The sequence below is a fragment of the Diceros bicornis genome, chromosome 12 (assembly GCF_020826845.1).
Source record: "Diceros bicornis minor isolate mBicDic1 chromosome 12, mDicBic1.mat.cur, whole genome shotgun sequence".
NCBI lineage: Eukaryota > Metazoa > Chordata > Mammalia > Perissodactyla > Rhinocerotidae > Diceros > Diceros bicornis.
In genome coordinates, this window is record NC_080751.1 from 50,116,376 (window position 1) to 50,138,156 (window position 21,781).

Sequence of the window (21,781 nt, forward strand, 5' to 3'; positions counted from 1 at the left end):
CACAGAGACTGGGTCCCCCAAATCCCTGAGTTTGGGTTGTGTGGCCTGTGATCTGCAAGGCCAGAGTCTTGGCACTACCAAGTCTGACTGGGACCCTGATACGATTCATCAGACACAACCGTGATCTCCTGACCTGTTCCTGGAGCCCTGGGCACGCTGCACACTTGCTTTAAGCACAGCAGTTCCCTTGCATCTGCTTCAAAAACTGAGCTTCTACGATAAAATGGCATTTCTTAAAAAAATTTGAAAATCACTGATTTAAATTATTTCTGTGTCAAATCACGTTCCAGATTTCAACCACTCACTCACAAATAAAACTTTAAAAAGCATTCTATTCATAAATTTTTAATGCCTAATATGCAAAATTTTACATCTAAAAATTAGATAAGAATTCTTATTTTTGTGCCAGTTCATTCTTCCACTCTCTGCTTTGTTCCTGAGAGGATTGTGGGTTAAAAAAAAAAAAAAAAAAGGCAAAAAACTTATCCCCCACGGTTTTTAATTTAGAACCTCAGAAATTAATAAGAAACAAGAGCAATTATCTAAATGACTTTCTGAAGTAGTCAAGCGCTTTAAGACATTTCTAAATAAACTGAAGGGAATTAGAGATTCACAGAGATTAAGAACAATATGGGTTAACTAAACATGTTCTATCTAAATATGAGAAGTTGAAAGAGTACTGTAAGAGAAGACATTATCAGGGCAAAGTTTAACAATTATATGGACTATGACTGGTAAACTATGAATTATAATTCTATTTAGGCTTCAATTCCTGAGGCAATTTTTTAATCAAATAGAAGCTTCTAACTTGATTATAACTTTTATAAATAACTGATTTGACAAATATAATTGTGTTTCAGAAGTCTCATATTTTACAGGGTCAGCCAATCTCCCTTCATGTATTCTGATTTAATTGAAAACTCTTTAGTACTTATTTTGAAAAACAGATAAATGAATTTGTTCATTGTTCTCCCTCTGTAGACTACCAAATTTCTCTGGAAAACTAGAATTCTATCCTTGGAAGGAACAGTATAACAACTGCACACAGCACAGCTTACCGAGTTAAAGAAGGAAGGTCAGGGGCCGGCCCCGTGGCTTAGCGGTTAAGTGCACGCGCTCTGCTGCTGGCAGCCCGGGTTCAGATCCCGGGCACGCACTGACGCACCGCTTGTGCGGCCATGTTGAGGCCTCGTCCCACATACAGCAACTAAGATGGATGTGCAACTATGACATACAACTATCTAGTGGGGCTTTGGGGAGAAAAAGGGAAAAAACAGAGGAGGATTGGCAATAGATGTTAGCTCAGGGCCAGTCTTCCTCAGCAAAAAGAGGAGGATTGGCATGGATGTTAGCTCAGGGCTGATCTTCCTCACCGGAAAAAAAAAAAAAAAAAAAAAAAAAAAAAAAGGAAGGTCAAAATGAATGGCTGAAGGAGCTGGCACTCTTGTAAAGCCAATCACCCATCCCCATACCTCCAACTGAGCTGCTGTCTTAGGGCAGTCTAGAAGTGTATCGAAGCAGAAACAAGGAGAGAAGCTCATACAGCCCCATACACCCCTTTAGAGTACACAAAATCCATGAGGCTACAGCTAATGTGAAGAATATTTACACACTTCTCCACTTAATTAAAACATTTATAGAGTGTCTCTGCCCAGTGTAGTCTATTATGTACCTCAGGGCATATATCAAGTTCACTAATACGAGGGAACGATACAATATCTTAGCACAATGAGGCAAAGATCTTCGTCATCATCCTTTACACAGCACACCGTGTCTCACTGGAACTTCCTAACAATTCTGGATAGTGAGCAACACATGAATAGTTATTCCTATTTTATAGAGATAATTTTGTCCAAGGTCATATTTTTCAAAAGGCTTAAGGAGGAATGGGGAAATCTAATGGGAGAAATATCCCACTAAGGCCTAGTTTTGGTCTACCTAGAATATCAAATTATGTCACCTAGAGCAACTCAATTTCTCTTAATCTCAGTTTCCTCTCCTGCAACACAAAGGGGCTGAACCAGATAGTCTCCAAGGTGACTTCTAGCTTAAATATTCTGACTTCAAAACAATCTGCCAGTTGCCAGCGTTGAAAAATGCCCAGGAATACATGAAGTATGACACTTAAGTCATAATATATTATGAATAGCATAAGTGCCCTTATGGAAAATAAACACACTTTTATGTATCTGTTCTCCTACAGGAAATATGTATGTTTAACAAAGTGAGTAATAATTTACTGCCTTTTTAGTGACGCAAGTTTTTACAGGAAATGAAGCGCATCCAGTAAGCAACAGGAATTAGGTACAAAGTAAGAACAGTACATGAAGATCTTTATACTGTGTGAAAATATGAAGCTTTCCGGAGATTCTGCCGTGTATATTCAGCTTTTGCTGATGGACAGAAATTCCATCATACAATTTAGCAATATGACTTCCACTTGAAAGCAGAAAAAAATCTCTATTGAGGTAAATACTTTTCCTAGACAGACAGACCATTTGGTTATTTAATAGGAATCACTTACTTTAGATAGATAAAGTGTTCACTCTCCAAAAGGACAATGTATTTCTTAAACTTCCAGAGAAGCAGCTTCACACTGGGTACACATACCCCTGAAGGCACGTGACCATAGTCCTCAGGGTACACACATGCTTGGATACTTCTAAGGGAATCAATTTCTAAATCTTGAGCCTTCATACGTTTCCTTTTCTAAAAGGGATCTGCCTAAGAACACATTTTCCAACCTTCTTTTTATTTCTCCCTTACTCAGCATCTTCCTTCTCTTTACAAAGTCAAGGCGTAACTCTTGCCCATCTGGAATCTTTCTGGGCTTTCTAGGTACATTGTCCTACAATGTAAAATTCTCCAAGGCACCAAACAAATAAACAATTCACGAATATCTCTCTCCTCAGAGTTACAGGAAGAGTGATAAGTCTGATTTGTTTCATACGAAGGCCTGGCTTTGCCAATTAGGTTAGACGGCAGACATTATTCATAAACTGAATGAGCCAACTCCACAGCTCCACGGTTTTGGTGAAAACAGGCTTAAAGCACATATCTAGTAAGAATATGCCAGAAATGAATCTACTGCATTCATTTAATTTTTCATGAAAAAAAATAGATGTCAGCTTAAAAATGTGTGAACACATAAGTGTTTCAAAATTATTTTAGGAGACAAGTGAGCAAAAAAACATTTGGAGACCAATGTTCTAGAGCAGTTTTACCCAAGATATGTTACATGAAACACAAGCTTTGTGAGAATTCTGCTAAAAGAGGGGTTCTGTGGCCAAACATGTTTGAGAAACACTGCGTATTCTACAAACATGAGCACATTAAAGACCCTGAGAAGTCCTTTGGCAAGGACTCTTGGCTTTCTTTAACTTGGTGTTTTTCACACATTTGGCCACGGAACCCTTTTTCACACACCATCTATTAACATCTCTCTGAATTGGTGGTCTGTGGAGCATATTTTGTGAAATGTTGCTCTCTGGGGCTGGCCCTGCAAACTACTGTATGGGTCTCTTCGTGGTTATATTTGCTTCAACCTAGGCCTCAGGGCTGCCACAGCCCCTCTCCCGACCTGTAACTGTCCCACCTTCATAAAGTGATAACCTAGCATAGGATGGATTCAATCACTGGGCTCAACGAAAGGAGGCAAACCACTGTGGGAGCAGCTCCCTTCCTTCCAATTCTGTCTTCATGGTAACATGATAAAAGAATTATCAGAGCCCAGAGAACAGCTTGTATTTCTTTCTTGATACATGTGTGCTACACATGGAAGATGCTGCTAATAACATACACATCTCTGATGGTCTTGGATTTCTGACTATAGTCTACAGACACTACATTAATTTCTCCTTGAAACATTCACAGTAACATGAATCCATCGTGGGCTTTCCTCATCACTCACGATACAATAGGCAACTTCCCGTTGATTTTTATAGCCCCAGAGATTAAGGTCAAAGAGCTATTGGAAAATACAACGTGCTAATGACTCACTTCACCACTATCTTTCCTGAAGAAAAGTGAATAAAATAAACAGACATTTCCTTTTTGAATCCTATCCCAGTGATATGAACACAGTAAGAGGACTCATCAAAAAATGATTCTAAAATGGATCCCAATTTGATTTGTAAATGCTGAAATATGATGCTCAGGTCCAAATCAAAAACTGTTTAAATTCTTACTGAAAATATTGTGCCTATTTAAACTAGAAACTGCAGCAGGAGTTCCAAGAGGATGCCCGGGACAGTAAAATAGCCCCTTTGAATCAATAAAACATTTCTTAGCTACTGACTACTGTAAAACATGATTCAGCAACACATTAAGTACCCCACAGTTTCTGGGACTAAATCACTAAATACAACAGAACATTGTGATGAATATCTGGTAGGCTAACTAAAAAGAATTTTCAACATTTTTAAGTGTTTTGAAGAATGGAGTGATCAAGTCTGGTTGACTCCAGTCTTAGTTCATACCTCATGATTTTCTACTATTATTTCCCAAATATATAGCAAGAACAATGGATTCTAAGTTTCATCTTTATATCCACATTACTCTCATATACATATTCCCCATTTCCTCCTAGAAAGAAATAAACATAACAATCAATTCTCTTATGATAATGGAACTAAAGGAACTTCAGAGACAACACTAACTGTGGAGAATACTGCATACGGAGAGAAGTCAGAGAAAAACATGTGGAAGAGAGGAAAAAATGCATTGAAAAGATTTTAAATGAAAACATCAGTGGACGTTATCGCTTCATTAGCCAGAATTCTGAATATTAAAAAATGGTATTGGCCACATGCTGTTGAGTGAAAGAAGCCAGACACAAAAGAACACATACTGGATAATTTGAAAGTTCATAAGAAGACAAAACCAATCTACACTTGTAAGAGTCAGGATAGTGATTACTTCTGGAAAAGAGGGAGAAAAAGATTTGGAAGGAAGAAAGTAAAGATTCAGAAGGGACAAAAGGAGGATTCTGGGGTGCATGTAATGTTCTATTTCTTGACCTGCATGATAACTACACAGTTGTGTTCACTTTGTGATAATTCACTGACCTGTATCCCTACAATTTGTGCATTGTTCTATACATAGGTTATACATCAATAAAGTTTACTTAAAATATAATTACACAATTTCTACTATAATCACCAGAATCATGTTTTTTCACCACTACTTTTTCAATGTGGCTCTAAGTTTAGATGTAAAGTAACCTCACAGTAATATAATAAAGATCTTCATTTCCTTTTTTTCTCAAGCAAAATCCACCCATACTTGCTAGGTCAGTATAAATCATTAAAGTGTTACAGACTGATTTTAAAAATGGCCCCAATTCTCCACCTCTCCTTGTATTCATGCCCTTTGCTATGTGACTTTGTAGATCCTTCCAGGAAGAGGTGGAGTCTATTTCCTCATCCCCTGAATGATGGGCCGGCCTTGTGACTTCCTTCAGCCACCAGAATACAGTGGAAGTAACAGTGTGTCAATTCCAACCCTGGGCCTGAAAAGCTTTGGGCGCTTTCAACGCTCTTTCTCTTGGAACCTTGCCACCATGAGAAAAACCCTCACTAGCTGCCTAGAAGATGCGCGACTGTGTGCAAGAGAGCTGAGCCATCGCAGCTGAGGCCATTCTGGATCATCCAGCCCCAGGCACCCATCAGCTGATTACAGACCCATCACTGAGATCACCCACACCTGGCCCAGGAGAGCAACTCTCCTCAGCTGGCCCCTAGAAGTGTGAGAAATAATATACAATTGTTTAATGAAGTAATTGTTAACTGATAGAGGAAGGGCGAAGAGGTGATACCAGAAGGGGAGTGCCTCTGAATCCAAAGGAATTCTAGCTTAAAAATCAAACAAAACCCTCTATAAGCATAAATATCCCACTTCTTAAAGACTTCAGGATATAACTGAGAAGGTATAATGGTTTGCTAATAAAGTGTGAGAAAAATTCTTGTTTTAACTACAAAGCAGATACATTTAAAATAAGAAAATTTGCTATAAAAAACAACGAAGTTCGGAGAACTCTATGATTTCTAAACCCAACTACTGAAAGAGCCTACCACAATAGTTCAATCTACATAGTAAAAGTATGAGCATCTAATATTACGCCCAGTGCTGAAGCCTGAGCAAGGCTTTAAGTCATGGTTTCCCCACCTATAACAAGTAGATGCAGTTGCTGTCAGGAATTAATGACAAAAAGGACGTTAGAAGTACTTTCATAAACTATAAACTGTTATATAAACATTAGTAGCACAGGGAGGGGAGCCCAGGCTTTAGAGGTAGATTCTCCCACTCCAGCTACATGATCTTCCATTACTTAATTTCCTTGAGCCTTAGGACTCCATTTCATTATAAGCTAAAAAATAAAAGATAACACTAATCTCACAAGGTTACTTGGAGAATTACGACTAAAGCACCCAACAGAAAGGCACCACTAATTAGGCATTCAATAAATGCTAGCAAAATATATAAACAGGTAGATAAAAAGATGTGTAGGTAATAATGACCAAAAAGGAAATTTATTGTATTAGAAAAGAGAAAATTATCAAGTTATTCTTATGCAAGTAATACCATAAGGATAGAAGCCTCAGGTAAATAAAATCAAGAGTGATTAGAAGCAGAGCAGCAGCTGGTCTAGCTAGTTTCACTTGGAGAGAAAGTCTGGGGAAAAGTTGGGTAAGAATATAAGATTACTAGAGGCAGGACTTAGGTTATGTACAAAAGGGTTAAACTGGGCCTGAGTGCTGGAGAACTTAGGCAACAGAGAACTCTTATGTCACTTGCTGTGTAGGATCACTGTCAATAAAAACATTTATGTCTATAGAGCATTATTGTCTCTCTTGTACCTTGTTACCATGACTGCAAGAAGGTGGCCCTGAATAGGGTGGGTGGGCTTTCAGAGTGGGGGATAGAAAGGAAGATGGGAGGGAAGGAGAGAGGATGGGAAAGACGGGAAAAGGGAGGCAGGGTGAATACAGAGTGCTCACTACTAATTTAAAGGCATTTATCTTAGCTCCAGGAAAATTGCACCTCACTCCAAAACCTTTGAAGTAAACAGAAATGTCAGTGTACTAACATAATTAACAGACTAATCAACTTTCTATCCATTTAAAATAAAACCTCTAAAGAAGCTGACACTCATTAACCACTAGGCACTGTACCAAACAAATTTCAAATTCAGCCTGGGTCCCTCCAAATACCTTTACAGTCTTATCATCCACGCTCACCTACATAGGTGGGATTCATCAGGCACAAGCCTGGCCCATGCTGTCCATACCTGTGTCTTAGTTTCTTCCAGCCCTGATAACTTCCCACCCCATCGTCATCTTTCCCAGGTTATTAGAAGGTCAAATGATTCCTACATAGAAAACTCAGAAAAAATTATTAAAACCAATAAGAGTTAGTTTTAGTATGATAATAAATATTTTAAAAATTATAATCTTGCTCACAGCAATATTCAATAAAAAATTACCTGGGGAAAGCCTAAATAGAAATGTACAAAGCCTATGTGGAAAAAAAAACCATACTATTTAATTGCCCTTTTTCTGTTTTCAAATTTGTAAAGAAAAAGAAATAAGGGAAAAAAGAACGGATACGTCAGTGCTAGTGAGAAGAGAAATTGAACATCCTCCCTGAAAGGTAATGTGCACTGGATAAACCAAAGCTTGGAAACCAATAATTTCTCTTCTAAACATAATCATAGACTCACATGAAGGTTTATGGTCAAGAATGCCCCTGACAGCACTATATATAATAAGGAAAAATAGAAACTCATCTGAAAATCCAACTTCAGGGGAATGGTTAAATGAACTATCCTATAGCCATTAACTGGGATACTATATCAGCATTACAATAATTTTTAGAAGATTATATAATAACACACAGAAAGTGTTCATTATACATTAAGTAAAAAAGTTTTCACAGCTATCTATGAAATATAATTCCAAATTTCTATACCCATATATATGATTAGCAGGAAATATATCAATTTTTGTAGGAGATGATGGTAATTTTTATTTTTTCTTTATGTTTCTCTAGTTTCTAAATTTCAAACAATAGGGATTAATTATTTTTATAAATAGGAAAGACAATGTGATTTTTTTAAGGAATGTTTTTAAATGCTATCTGTGATTTTCTAACTAAATGGGAACTTTCTATCCTCTGCAATTGAACAGTGTTTGGTTCATTTCGTACAGCACTCACTAAATGCTGCCTTGGTTTAATTATATGTGAGAACAGTGATCTTCATAAGGGTAGGAATTCAGTCTTATTATACTCTATATTTCTCAGAGTACCCCTACTTAAGTCATCATTAAATACCTGTAAAATGAGTGAGTGAATAAATGGCAAATGCTCAATAAATTTATGTTGACAGGCTGCTTAATTACAACAGGTAAAAAGAATCTACCTGTGGATTACAAATTACATAATTTGAAGCTTTTTTCTGACAGCTTTTCAGTACCCTCAAATAATTTAAAATATATATACATTAGTTTAACACTATATTACAACATTGATTCTTTGAATTAAAAAAAAAAGTCCTGATAAAGATAAATGTTAAAGAAGAGTAACACAGTAAGTTCATGCTTTGGCATTCTCCTCTTGTTCCAAATCTACAGCAATTATAAATTCTAAAAGAAAATTTAAAAAGATAATCATCCCAGTGACCCTGAAATGGCAGAGAAGTAAGTATATGGTAGTGGGTAGAGCCACTGAATCTCTGGGTGGGCTGTCTAGAAAGAAGCAGAGACAGCCAGGAATTTAGTAATTGAGGATAAGAAACTAAAAGTACTCCTCAGCAACTGAAATCTGGGACAATACCACCAAAAATCACTCTGAGGCAGGAACTAACATTATAATTTAGCTTCAGACTTAGGGACCATAGATAGGAGAAGATAAGGGATGAGGAAGATGAAAATAAACTTCCAATTCAAAGTGAGCCTCAAACTCAGTTAAAAAAATCTAATGCTAAGAAAGCAAAGTCAATGATTTGAACAGGAATTTTCTCCAGATCAGAATAGTTTTATGAAATGTTCTCACAAATATTTTTTTAAAAATTTAGCATGCTTAAAAAGTTAAATGAATGAATACATTTAAAAAGAATAAAACAAGAACAGGTAGCTATGAAAAATTAGAAACCTCAGAAATGAAAAACAGTCTTATAATTAAAACTGTGACAGATAGGATAAAGTCTAGATGGGCATAGTAAAGCAGGAATTTTAAAGTTAGGAGATGGAACCGAGGTATTCATTCAAAATGCAGCAAAACAGACAAAAGGGTAAGAGCACGAAAGACTTGTTAACAGACATGAAAAATAGAGAGGCTCCAACACTTGTCTAATAGGAGTTTCAGCTGAAAAGCATGGTGAAGCAGTATTTGAAGAGATAACAGCTAATCATTTTTCAAATGTGAGGAAAGACATGAGTCTTCAGATTGACAATGCACTGTCTACTGAGTAAGTGAGATAAATCCAAATACAGACATCATGATAAAACTACAGAACACAAAGAATTAAGAGACTATCCCAAAAGAGAGAAAGACAGATTATCTACAAAGGAAGAAAGTATGGAAAAGACAGAAGTCAGAAGACACTGGTATAACGATCAAAAGTACTGCTGAAAAACAACTGTTAACCTAGAATTGTACACCTGAGTCTCATAATAGAATGAGTTCAAAATAAAGATATTTTCAGACATATAAAGTACACACTTCCCAGTGACTCTCATATAAGAACTGTTAACGGATATAATCTAAAGATATGGATTTAGCAAATAAAAACACAGGACACCCAGTTAAATCTGAATTTCAGACAAACAACGAATACTTTTTAGTGTAAGTATGTCCCAAATTATTTGCTACTTATCTGAAATTCAGATTTAACTGGGTGTCCTGTGTTTTACCTGGCAAACCTACCTCAAAAGAAAATGTGAACCCAGCAAGAAAGCACAGGATACAAGACACCATGCTGAGTGCAAAAACTGATAAAAATGTCAGTAAATTCATCTAACTCTTAACTATATGGAAAACAACTTTCTATATTTACAATAATTACACCTTTGAAAATAACTGTAAAATTTGTTTCTTTTGTCTAAGAAACAAATCCATTTTCTTTTAAAGATGCAGCAAGTTGTCATAACCTTCTTTGGATTCTTCCATGTTAAAAGAAATGTAAATCCAATAACTGTTTTTCCAGCATGTATCACAAAGCCAGTTAGATTGTAAATGGTACATGCAATTAATTGTTAAGAGCCTTGCCTTAAAGTTATGAACTACTTCATCCCGCCCGACTTGTTTTAAGCCAGACTATGCCACAGGCCACATTCTTTTCTCCAGCCGAGTGTGTTTTTCGAGGGTTTCACCTGCACTTTCTAGTCTTCTCAAAGCAAACAGACCAGTCTTCCTCTACGAGTTCTCCATCCTGCAGCCACAATCTTTTGTTTTTGTTTTTTTTTTGGTAATCATTAAAAGGTCTGAAATGCAAGCTACAACCAGCCAAGCTCTTCATAATCAAAAAGTCCTATGAATGGCTTAGTTACGTGGAATATTAATCAGGACTGGTGAGTCCCAATTCATGACAGAGATACGCTCTTTTATTTTTATTTTTTTTAATAATTTTATTTATTTATTTTTTCCCCCAAAGCCCCAGTAGATAGTTGTATGTCACAGTTGCACACCCTTCTAGTTGCTGTATGTGGGACGCGGCCTCAGCATGGCCAGAGAAGCAGTGCATCGGTGCACGCCCGGGATCCAAACCCAGGCCACCAGCAGCAGAGCACGCGCACTCAACCGCTAAGCCACGGGGCCGGCCCAGAGATACGCTCTTGAAAAAAAAATTGCACATCATCTTTTCTATGGTCCAAATAAAATTCAGTTTCAGATGCACTTTGGGGAGCTTTCTATCTAAAAGGAGCTCTACAGTGAAAGTTTTGGTAATGAGTATTAGGGGGCTCTAATGTATTTGTTTTGTAAATTTATTAAAGCAGAAAACTGGTGTAAAAAAACGGCGCCAAAAGAAAGTGATGTGGACAGCTCTTTCATATTTACTTTAACGGGCTCATCTGGAGTCAGCTAAAATTCAGCCAGTTGGGAGACTGAATAAAGCAAATTGCATCCTGCTGAATCAAACTGATTTAAATACACTAAATCCAAGGGCAGGAACAATGTCTTATTCATTATTCATCACATATCTTCAGTCTGTAGCTCAGCAGTGCCCTGCCAATTAATGTTTGTGGAATATTGAACGTTTTTAAAAGTTTTCAAGATTATCTATGAAAAAGGAATGTGCATATCGTAGACTATAAAAGTGTAGATATCTTCTAGTTATATATTTTGGCACTGCCCACAGCACCTGGACACAGGCTAAAAATTTGGAAAATAATACTAAGTTGATTTTATACTATAAACTCATGAATGGGGTGATTTTAGTATATCAAAAGAGATACTTGCTTTTAACAAAAGATTTCACTAAATAGATTGGTCCCCAAGTACTTTCAGAAACAAATTCTATTTTTGAAACTTAGATTAACACCTAATTTACGAACTCATTTATCTCGTGGCAAAGTTATGGCAAGTGAGAGTACTCAGAATGCAGGGAAGCACTGAGCTGTAGAGTAGAGAAGTAGCAAAGGAGGAGTTCCTATTAACACCCTTTTCATGAGGTATTATTTCATTTAATTCTCATTCTACATCAAACCTCTAGCATAATAATCAAATGACAAATGACGAATGCTGCTCTAGATCCACCAGGAAATAAGTGTATTGTTTGTTATGATAAATGAAGCATATTATAACAATTCCATAATGTTGAGGGTAGTGAGGCAGGTTTTAGAGCTCCATGTGTGTATACGCAATAAATCATTCCTTTGAAAAGATAATTGCAGCACTGCTAGAGAGGAGGAAAAAAAACAACTTTGAGGGCAATTATTTCAAAGCTCCTCAAATTAACTTGTGCACAGTTGGTTCTTTGTTACTGAGAGCACATTAGTAAAAGTTGTTTCAGGACATTAGTTCACTTAGGTGAAGGAAATAATGTAATTCTAGTTATTAATCACTTTAATTTTAAATGTGCTTTGTAAACTGAGAAGACATTAAACTGTAAGAACAATGTGGAACACACAAGTAATTAGATGCTTAATGCGTTCCTTTTGAAAAACTTCAGGATAACAGAATCAAAAAGCTTCAAGGCTCTAAGAAAACTGAGTGTAGATATGTAATGTGAGAAAGTTCTATTTAATTTTACTAGCCCACAATATCACAAAGGGAGTGAAATTAAGTCCTTTTCTCAAAAGCAATTTCAATAGCTTATGCTTAACGAAATCATATTACTTTATGAGTCAATCTTCTCTGTCATGTAATTTAGTGGTGCTTTCTTGAGGCACCACGAAACAGAATTTTCTGTGATACTTCACTCCAGAATCCACGCCAAAAAAATGTAACATTGTTTTGCAAATATCCTCCTGAGACAAACATAAGCAAGGATTTGGTGTTACTGACCATCAGTGCAATTGACCGAGATGGAACCATTTGATGTGCTCAGTATGAACAAAACTTGCTAAACGTCACTGCATGCCAGCCATACCAGGAGAGGAAAATAAAACAAAACTCAATTATTGCAAGGAGTCTCCATTCTATTTTTATAAAAGAGATAGCAAGTGATTACTTCCACTTCTATAGTGGCATTTTTATGAATATGAACTGTTAGAGATCCTTGAACCAGCTAGTAAAAGGAATATATTAGATAACCATCCTTTCTTATTAAACAAAACCAAATTAATATTACTTGCTTTGATTTCTTTTTTTTTTTTATAATTTTGTTTATTTATTTTTTTCCCCCAAAGCCCCAGTAGATAGTTGTATGTCATAGCTGCACATCCTTCTAGTTGCTGTACGTGGGACGTGGCCTCAGCATGGCCGGAGAAGCGGTGCATCCGGCGGTGCGCGCCCGGGATCCGAACCCAGGCTGCCAGCAGCGGAGCACGCGCACTTAACCGCTAAGCCACGGGGCCGGCCCTAATTGCTTTGATTTCTATTAGCTCTCACAATAGGTGGCATATCTTCTGTTCTAATTACCTAGCATCTACATTAGTAATATTTTACAGATATATATAAAATGGTAAAGGAGGCCATGCAACACATAGAAACAGAGATGGTTTGGGAGTCAAATCCTGACTGGGCCTCTTAATATCTGTGTGATCTTGGGGAAGTTACTTACTCTCTCTGTGTCTCAGTTTCTAATCGGGATTAATAATGTCCAAATCCCACCTCACCCAAAGAAAACATATATATTCTTTATCATTTGACATTCAGAGAAATGACTAGCATCTGACATTCTGGAGAGTATCTAACAATTAGCCATGCAGGATTAGAACAGCGCAGGATAAAAAAGGATCCTCTTCTGTGTGCAGTCTAATGGAGCAAGCAGACATGCCTAATCACAGGGGACACTTCAGGAAACTATGTGTCTAGGGGCTAAAACTTGTGTGACAGCCCAAGATGTCATTTCTTTCTTCTCACACACAGCCTCTATCCCAGGCAAGAGAGTAATGATAGCATCAGAGAACTGGAATGTACCTACAGAGTCATCTAACCTTAAGTACAACACAGGACAGAAATTCCCTGTAGCATCCCTGGTCAACAGTTATTACGTATCTGTTGGATCACATCTATGTGCAGGAAGCTCAGCACTTCCAAAGGTGTTTCACACAGAGTTGGGGTACTCTATTCCACAGAAAAAGTTTGCTTGTAGTTGTTGTCAATATGCCTCCTTGTAACTCCATCCTATTGTCTTTGGCTTTTGAAGCAACTCATAAAATTATGTCTTGTTTTGTAGGGCAGCTAATTAAACATTAAAGGCATATTTACAAACATTTAAAGACATGTTTATAATGCAGCCATGATATTTCTCTTCAGTCTGCACTTGTCCAGGCTAAACAATCTCATGTTCCCAGGCCCTTCACAAGCCTGGTTGACTTTATTAGCCAAAAGACAACGAACACCAAACACCCAAACCCCAAATTCAGTCTGATTGGCAGAGGACAAGGTTGTTACTTCCAATGCCCTGCTCATTCTGCTTCTAACTAACGCATCCTAAAAATGGAGTAGGGCTTTTCATATAGCTTTTTAGCCAAATCTGTGAAAAAATAACTTGGTTTACACTGTAGAATATACATTTAGCCATCTACTCATTCATTTACCCAGTCATTCCTCCATCCGTTTAATACAATCTCTTAATGATATCTTAAATTCTACTGATTCTTAAATAATGTTGATTAATCCATTATTCCCACGTTACTAAGGTTTGCAGATGTTTCTCAAAAAGTGTCTTGGGTGCCCTCTCCTTGAGCATTAACTCTAACTTACCCAGCATTCTTCCACATATGATGAGGGCTTATAATAGTTTAAGGCAAAACTTTTTAAAGGCATGATATACTTAAGTGCATTTCCAAAGAAAATTCTTTAAGTCAGCAAAAGCTCTACAAACGATAAAAGTTCAACAGATGCAGTAGGGAACAGACAATTTACTTGAGAAAATTCTCAGGTAATTAAGATATTCCCTTGACATGAACCATTTTAACAGGGATTAATCTTTTTTTTTTGTAACACTATCTTAATCTACTCTGCCCTACAAACACACACAGGTCAAGGACACAGAGCCCCAGACCACATGCTGGCTTCAGTCATGGATTTTGGTTTAATAAGACTCTTGGAGGCTTTTTCTTTATTTCAATGTACCCATATTTTCAAGTTACTAATAACACCTCCCTCCTACACATGTAAGGAGAAATTAGGAGCATTAATTGAACATCTCACAAAGTAACTGAAACAAAATTTGGTATCACATATGAGTACCAAACTAGGCATTGGTAAACAAACCTGAGTTACAACCTCAGCTCTATTTAGCCACAGAAAAGTCACTTAACCTGTCTGGGCTTGAATGTCTTCATTTGTAAAGTGTAGACACTGGGCTAAATGATCTGAGGCTCTCCCTGCTTGTACCACTCCACTGTATGATTCAAAAGAGACTGAGCCAAAGCACTCAGGGCATTTCACATTTAGCTACAGTTTTACCCATTGCTTAGGAAACGTGTGTTCACTCTGCTATTTAATACCTGAATATTTCAAGGCGGCCAGCAATATTGTGATGAGAGGAAAAAAGCCGCCAAATCACGTGTCAGCAAAGAAGTAGTACTGCTAGGTACATGTGTGTGCTCATGTGTGCACACACAGGTGTCCAGGCATGTACAACAGGTGATGAGCATGGAACCACAGAATGCTCCACAACGTAAACAAATCTCCTGTGGATTTCATCACAAATTAATAGAAGGAAAAAAAGTTTCATCATGTTTAAACGGTAGTGAAGCAATTCTAGCAACCATACACTAAACCTCTATATTTCCTTATAGCTAAATGGAGTGAGCAGGAGGTGGTTCACTGTGTGACCTTCACACGCTGGGCTAATGACCAAACCTTGGCGAAACAACTCAGATTTCTGAAAAGCCAAAACAACTGTTGAGTTCATACCAAGGAATTCAGTTAACCTTACCTTGACAAAAGGTGTTGTTAACCCGCTTATAACCTTGTAGACATTCCATCATTTGGTTATAGCCATGATAAGCTGTAAGGGAAGAAATAATTCTTTGTTATATGCTTAGTTTAAATTCTTAATCCTAAACTACTATATCTGATAACCAAAGCCATTTAAGACATCAGCGGTCTTACTTACTCATTTCTAAGATACCAATTCAATGTACATCCAAATTTCTTTCACATTATCCTTGTTTTTCAGTATACTTCATATTTTGCAATATAGTCCCAATTAGTTAACATAATCAAGATTTACTGACAATTGAAAAAAATCGTAAGACTATTTTATATTTTCTTCCAATTTGTGATTTATTATTTATATTACAAAGGATCTATTTCTCCCCACTGATTTGCTACAGGCATTTGAATTTTCTTATCATAGGTAGGGAGACTATATTTCCTGGTCTGCCTGGGACAGTCCCGGGTTATGCTTGTTCATTAACAGCGCTCCATTTCACTCTCAAAAGTGTCCCAGTTTAGACAATAAATTATATGCTTGCCTTAATTATAGGCTCACGTATTCTAGTTATGAGCTGATTCTTACCACTATGAACCTGAAAAGAATAGGTGGTAATGCGAGGAAGCTAGGAGACGTGATCAGTTGTATGGTTCATCACTCAGAAAACTCATCAACGATACAAATGTTGCAGTAACCAACTTATAAACAAAATCCTATTCACTGAAATTTTGACACTCTAAAGTGAGACCTGAGAGACTTTTTGGCATAGTGGATACAGCATTAAGTTCTAGGACCAAGCTGATCTAGGTTCACATCTTGGGTCTGCTTATCAGTAACTCTGCACCCTTGGGAGACAAGCTTCCTGGGTTTCACGTTGCAATTCTGTACCATGGGAGTATTCACATCTACTGAACAGATCAGGGTTGTGGTGGAGTTTAGAGATAATTTATGCAAAATGCCTACCACAGTGCCTGACAAAAGTAAGCACTCACTAAATGACAGAAGTCATTGTTACTTCCTGCAATAAGGTATTCTCTTATTAAGAATAATTTATAAGATAACGAGCCACAGAAAATGGACTGTGATCCAAGTAGGATGGATGGTTAGACCACTAAAACAACCTGAACAAGGAGTAAAAAGGCAAAGTTGAAAGTAAAAAGGAAATTTTCCTTTGGAAAATAAAATTATTTTGCCCCTAACACAGGCTCTTTATTCTCATCACTAATGGAACAGTGTGAACATTTACTAGCAATGTACCTCTCCTCCTTCACTTCCTTTCTTTGCCATATTTCCCCTCTCTTCAGGTCCTTCTGAATGCCATAAAACAGTTAAAGTGAGGAGTCTCAGAACAGTGAGTTAAAAGGAGAGAGAGGCTGGCACATGTGGCGTTACCCCAGTCAGCACGGTGGCCGAATGTCTAGTCTTGTCCCACATAATGAAGACACTCTGGAGCAGGTTGCCTACAGGGATTGTGGGATCTCTGTCTGTGAATTGTCCAAAGGCAAAAGAGAGAGAATATCTCCTTTAAAAAAAAGTTTCAACAGTCATCTACATCAAGGCAGAGAGCCAGACCAGACGATCTCTTAAAGTCTTCCTCAGCTTAGGATTCAATGTTAATTTTCTTCTAAAAACTTTTAAAGGACAAGTGACTTGTTCATGCTAAGTACATTTTTAGTAGATTACAGACTAATGAAATCATTTGCAGATTTAAAATTAAGTTTTCACAGTAAAAACTGATCGACAATGAAAGGTCTTTCTGTATATGGCTAAACAAAAACTTCAAACATTAAATAAAAGCCATTTGAAAACTGAAGTCTGAAGTACTTTGAGTGAGGAAAAAAAGGCATGGAACACAAAACCATAGCATATAAAGCCAAGGAAAGTCTGCTCTCTTCCAAAACGAATATGATTTAGAGAGTAGTACCAACCAAGGAAAGGAAAGTTTTCAAATGACACAGGAAGAATGTGACCCTGAATGTGTTTCTTGGGACTGAGTCACTTAGAACGGCACAAATGGAGTACATGTCAAAATGTTAACAGTTTACTTCATTAATAATCCACATTGCCCTTCCCAAGTGGAATTGATCTCCTCAATTTTATATATTAAATGAGCCAACATATGAATTTATTTTCATCAGAATTTAGTTAAAAGTGATAGCAATTTTGTACTTTCACATTCTACTTAAATTATTATCAAATTAAAAGAGTTTAAAAAAACCATATAAAGCAGTGAATTTATACCCGTATGATGCAATTCTAGATAAAAATGACAAAAGGATAGGAATAGAAGTTAGGGATTAAGACAAACAAACAAAAGCAGCTATGATTCCCTTTACCCCTAAATTCTGCCTTGCAACTTTGGAATGTGGAAAAGAGAGGCAAAAGAAGAAGCTAAGCAAAAGATACACAGAGAACGGGAGAAATGAAAAAGAAAAATAAGAGATAAGATGGAAAAAGTATTAGAGAACATCAACTTAGCCCCAAAATAAAGTTGTCAGACCGGCTTCTCTTTTTTCAGTCCTTAGACCTAGCAGTGGGAAACACACCACCTTCTGCAATATTCCTACGGAAAACTTACATAGTAAATCAAGGGCAGGCAGTTAAAAAAAAAAAAAAAAAAAGTAACGCTTCTTCAACATTTTAGATATAGACTCTTGTTTCATGATCCAAAAGACTCAACAGCAAATGACAAAGCTGGGAGTCAAACTCAGGTCTACCTAACGCCAAACTCCATGCTCTTTAAATCATACCAAATGTCTCCTAGATATCCCTTTGGTTAGGTTGCCAGAATAATTTTAGGCAAATGGATCTTTCAGTGAGGAAGGACCATCACACTCAACTCATTTGCTGGAAATCCACATTGCAAATCATTATCTACTTAGTGTAGAAAGCCCACTGGGGACATTCTCTCAGTACTGAACGTCCTCACTTGTGTGGTTTTTTCCCCCTAAATGAAGAATTCATTAATTATCAGAAACTGTGGCTGTTTCTGTAAATTGGTTCTCTAAAAAAAGATAGGAGCAACATCAAGAAAATAAGTGAAACTTCAGGCATAAGATTTAGAGAACATGTAAGTTTGAGAGACAAGGAAGTCCAAATCAGAGATAATCAATTATTACGACGATGGAAGAACAGATAGTATAAGAAAGACATATGGAGTGGTGATTCCAAGATGACAGATTCTAGATTTTTCAGAGAGTAAGTTTAAAAAGCAGTTGAGAGTATCAATCAAATCAATATATGTTTAAGAAGAGTAAATAAAAATTATACAATCAAAGCAAATGAAAAATTCCTTGCAGAATAAAGTATAAAAAACAACTATAAAAATCTTCAGTTATAGAAGGCAAAGGAAGATGACAGAGAAAAATATCACTTGCTTTCTTGGCAGAAACGTGATGAATAAGTGTAAAAAAAAAAGAAACTCGAAACAAGTTACCTCTGCCTTTCAAAAAAATATTTATTAGAGGTCAGTAATCCAGAGTTAACGCTATATTAAAAAACTAAAAATACAAACTATAATTGAGAAGGAAGTAACAGAAAGATGTAAATCTGAATTTACTCAAATCAACAGGTTCTGAAAAATAGACTTTATAGACCAAAGCATGCAAGTATCAATACAGATTCATGTCGCTGAGAACTATTATAATATAAAAGTAGTGACTGAGAAGAAAAGGGAAAATACGGTGTCCTAGTGAGTATAAATTTCTCTTTCACAAATCAGCCATCAATCATTTCTCCACTTTAGCTTTTTTTAAAGTGAAATTTAAAAACTTCCAGTATAAGAAAAACTACAACAGGGCCAGAGAGAGAGAGAGAGAGAGAGAGAGAGAGAGAGAGAGAGAGAGAGAGACTATAACAAAAGTTGTGGCTATTAATAAAATTCTCATTCAAGGAATTTACCCTAAAATTCTCATTTAAGGAATTTACCCTAAAAAATAACAACTGCACTGACTTTTTTAGGATTTGAAACATTTGTTATTTTTTAAAGATATCTTATTTTCTCCTTACCTGAGCAAAAAAGAGCCCATTTTAGTTTATCACCTCTTAAAAGATTTTTTTTTAAGTAAGTAATCCAACTGGAGAAGGCAAATGATAACTGGGCTTATCATTTGAGGGGCCGGCCCTGCTAGCATAGCAGTTAAGTTGACGCACTCTGCTTTAGCAGCCCAGGGTTCACAGGTTCAGATCCTGGGTGCGGACCTACACACCACTTATCAAGCCATGTGGCAGCGTCCCATATAAAGTAGAGGAAGATGGGCACGGATGTTAGCTCAAGGCCAATCTTCCTCAGCAAAAAAGGGATGACTGGCAATGGATCTTAGCTCAGGGCTGATCTTCCCCAAAAAAGAAAGAAAAAAGACAAAAACCAGAATTGATACGAAAGCTTTCTCAGACTTGCAAGCTTGCTGGAAAAGCAAATTATAGCACTATGTTCTAGAATTCAGTAAGAGTTCTTTTAAAGTCTAATGTGTCACGATTAAAACAGTAATCACAAGGAAACAGATACGCTACATTAACCTGCAAAGGAATGATGAAACGTCACTTACACGGCTTCTTGGGGCACTTCAGGCATTTGTTAAAGCCCCAGGAGGTACCCACGGTTCCACAGCAGTCCTCCTGCTTTGAAAGGCCAGGGAGCGCTTTGCCACACTGCAATGATGAGGTAGGAAATACGAAGGTTAACTGAGCGCACAATGCCCAGCTCCGGAGCACTGCTGGGCTTCACAGTCACATTATTAACGAGCTCCTTTGTTATCGACACAATTAGAGAGGAAAAACAAAACTTCTAAAACTTGGAAACAAAACATCAGAACAGAATCAATATGACACTAAAACGAACAAGCATATTCTAAGAGCTTCTTGGCGATTTTAGAGCCTTATGAAAATCTGTCACTGCTCAAAGCACTTTATAAAACTTAAGTTTTCAATGGCTTTTTTTTCTTAATAAGAACTTCAACACTTAAAAGAGCAATATAAACTTTCTGAATCTCTGCCGTGGATCGTCAGGGAACAGAATTATAAGAGGGTGGCATGTGTGTAAACCCTGAGAATGTGGCACAGGTCCCATCTACAAGTGGCTTTCAGTCTCCCTATAACACCAAGGCCTGGGCAGGAACAGGACAGGAAAGGACAGTACAAGAAATGATCATCGGCTGAGCCAGATCAGTTCTGGCAGAAAGGAGGGCTCCAGGCAGCCAAGCGGTCTGGCCCAGGAAGGTCAGCCAAGCTGAGAAGGCGCTGGCAAGTTTAAGCAAGGCCAGCAGACAGAAGAGCCAAGCTTAGAGGCTGTTGGAGCAACATGAGTTAATCAATCAAACGTAAAGACTCATCTCATCTCCTGATTAATCACAAGAGGTCAGAAGAAGCTGAGAGGCAGGGGCCTAAAGTTAGACCAACTCAATAGGGTTGGGAAAGGTCTAGGAAAACAGATCCTGCTCTGTGTACTGACCCCAAGGCCAGTCGTGCAGGGAGGGCCACCTGACTCTCCATCCCCACTCTGTAGGTTAAGCCCAGCCTCCAGATCTAAGAGGTCATTCTGCCTTCCTCTACCTCAACCTCTACAAAATCCTCCCAACGGTTTCCAGAGCCATCTTTCCAAAGACTAATCTGATCACATTACTACTCTGATTAAAACCTTCAGTGACTCTCCACTGTCTGAAGACTGCAAACTCGGCAGCATGATAATTAATGTCCTTCCTATTCCTGCCTTAGACAATATTTTTTACTTTCTTTCTGTCCCCTCCACCTCGGTACATCCATCTTTCCGATACGCCAAGGGACCCCTTATTTTCTGAACAAACTATGTCTTTCCAAAAGCTCTTTCTTCTCTCTGGAATAACCCTCCTTTTTCCTTTGCCCAGATTAACTTTCTTTATCCCGTAAGCCCCAGCTCTGAAGAATCGTCACTGCGAAGCCTCGTGTCTCCTTAGCTTCAGCGAGTTCTTCCCTCCTCTTTGCTCCACAGCACTTTCTACACAGTGCCACTGCCTCTGCTATGCATTTTAATTAAATACAAATGTATCTTATTTCTCTTTCTATCCCACTACACAGTATACATGGCAAACGCTGGACGAATGCGGAAGGAAGGAACAAACAAACTAGTTGCAGTCCACCCAGGCGAGCAGTGGCTCTGTGAAAACCAACGGAAATCAGCAGACACGCCCAGGCCAGCTGGCGGAATACAATGACACCACTGGGCAGGTGGTGACCCTTAGAAGAGCAGCAGAC

The 21,781-nt window shown here is 37.6% G+C and overlaps 1 protein-coding gene across 18 annotated transcripts in view; it reads right to left on the reverse strand.

Annotated features, from left to right (window-relative positions):
* The window catches only part of LTBP1 (latent transforming growth factor beta binding protein 1), a 381,680-nt gene that overhangs the window by 141,725 nt on the left and 218,174 nt on the right, over positions 1-21,781 (reverse strand). For all 18 annotated transcript variants that reach the window (XM_058551457.1, XM_058551453.1, XM_058551456.1 and 15 more), the window contains 2 exons: positions 20,101-20,203; positions 15,554-15,625 (listed from right to left, as the gene is read on the reverse strand). In XM_058551457.1, coding sequence (XP_058407440.1) covers positions 15,554-15,625; positions 20,101-20,203 — 175 coding nt within the window. The remainder of the gene's footprint in view (positions 1-15,553; positions 15,626-20,100; positions 20,204-21,781) is intronic.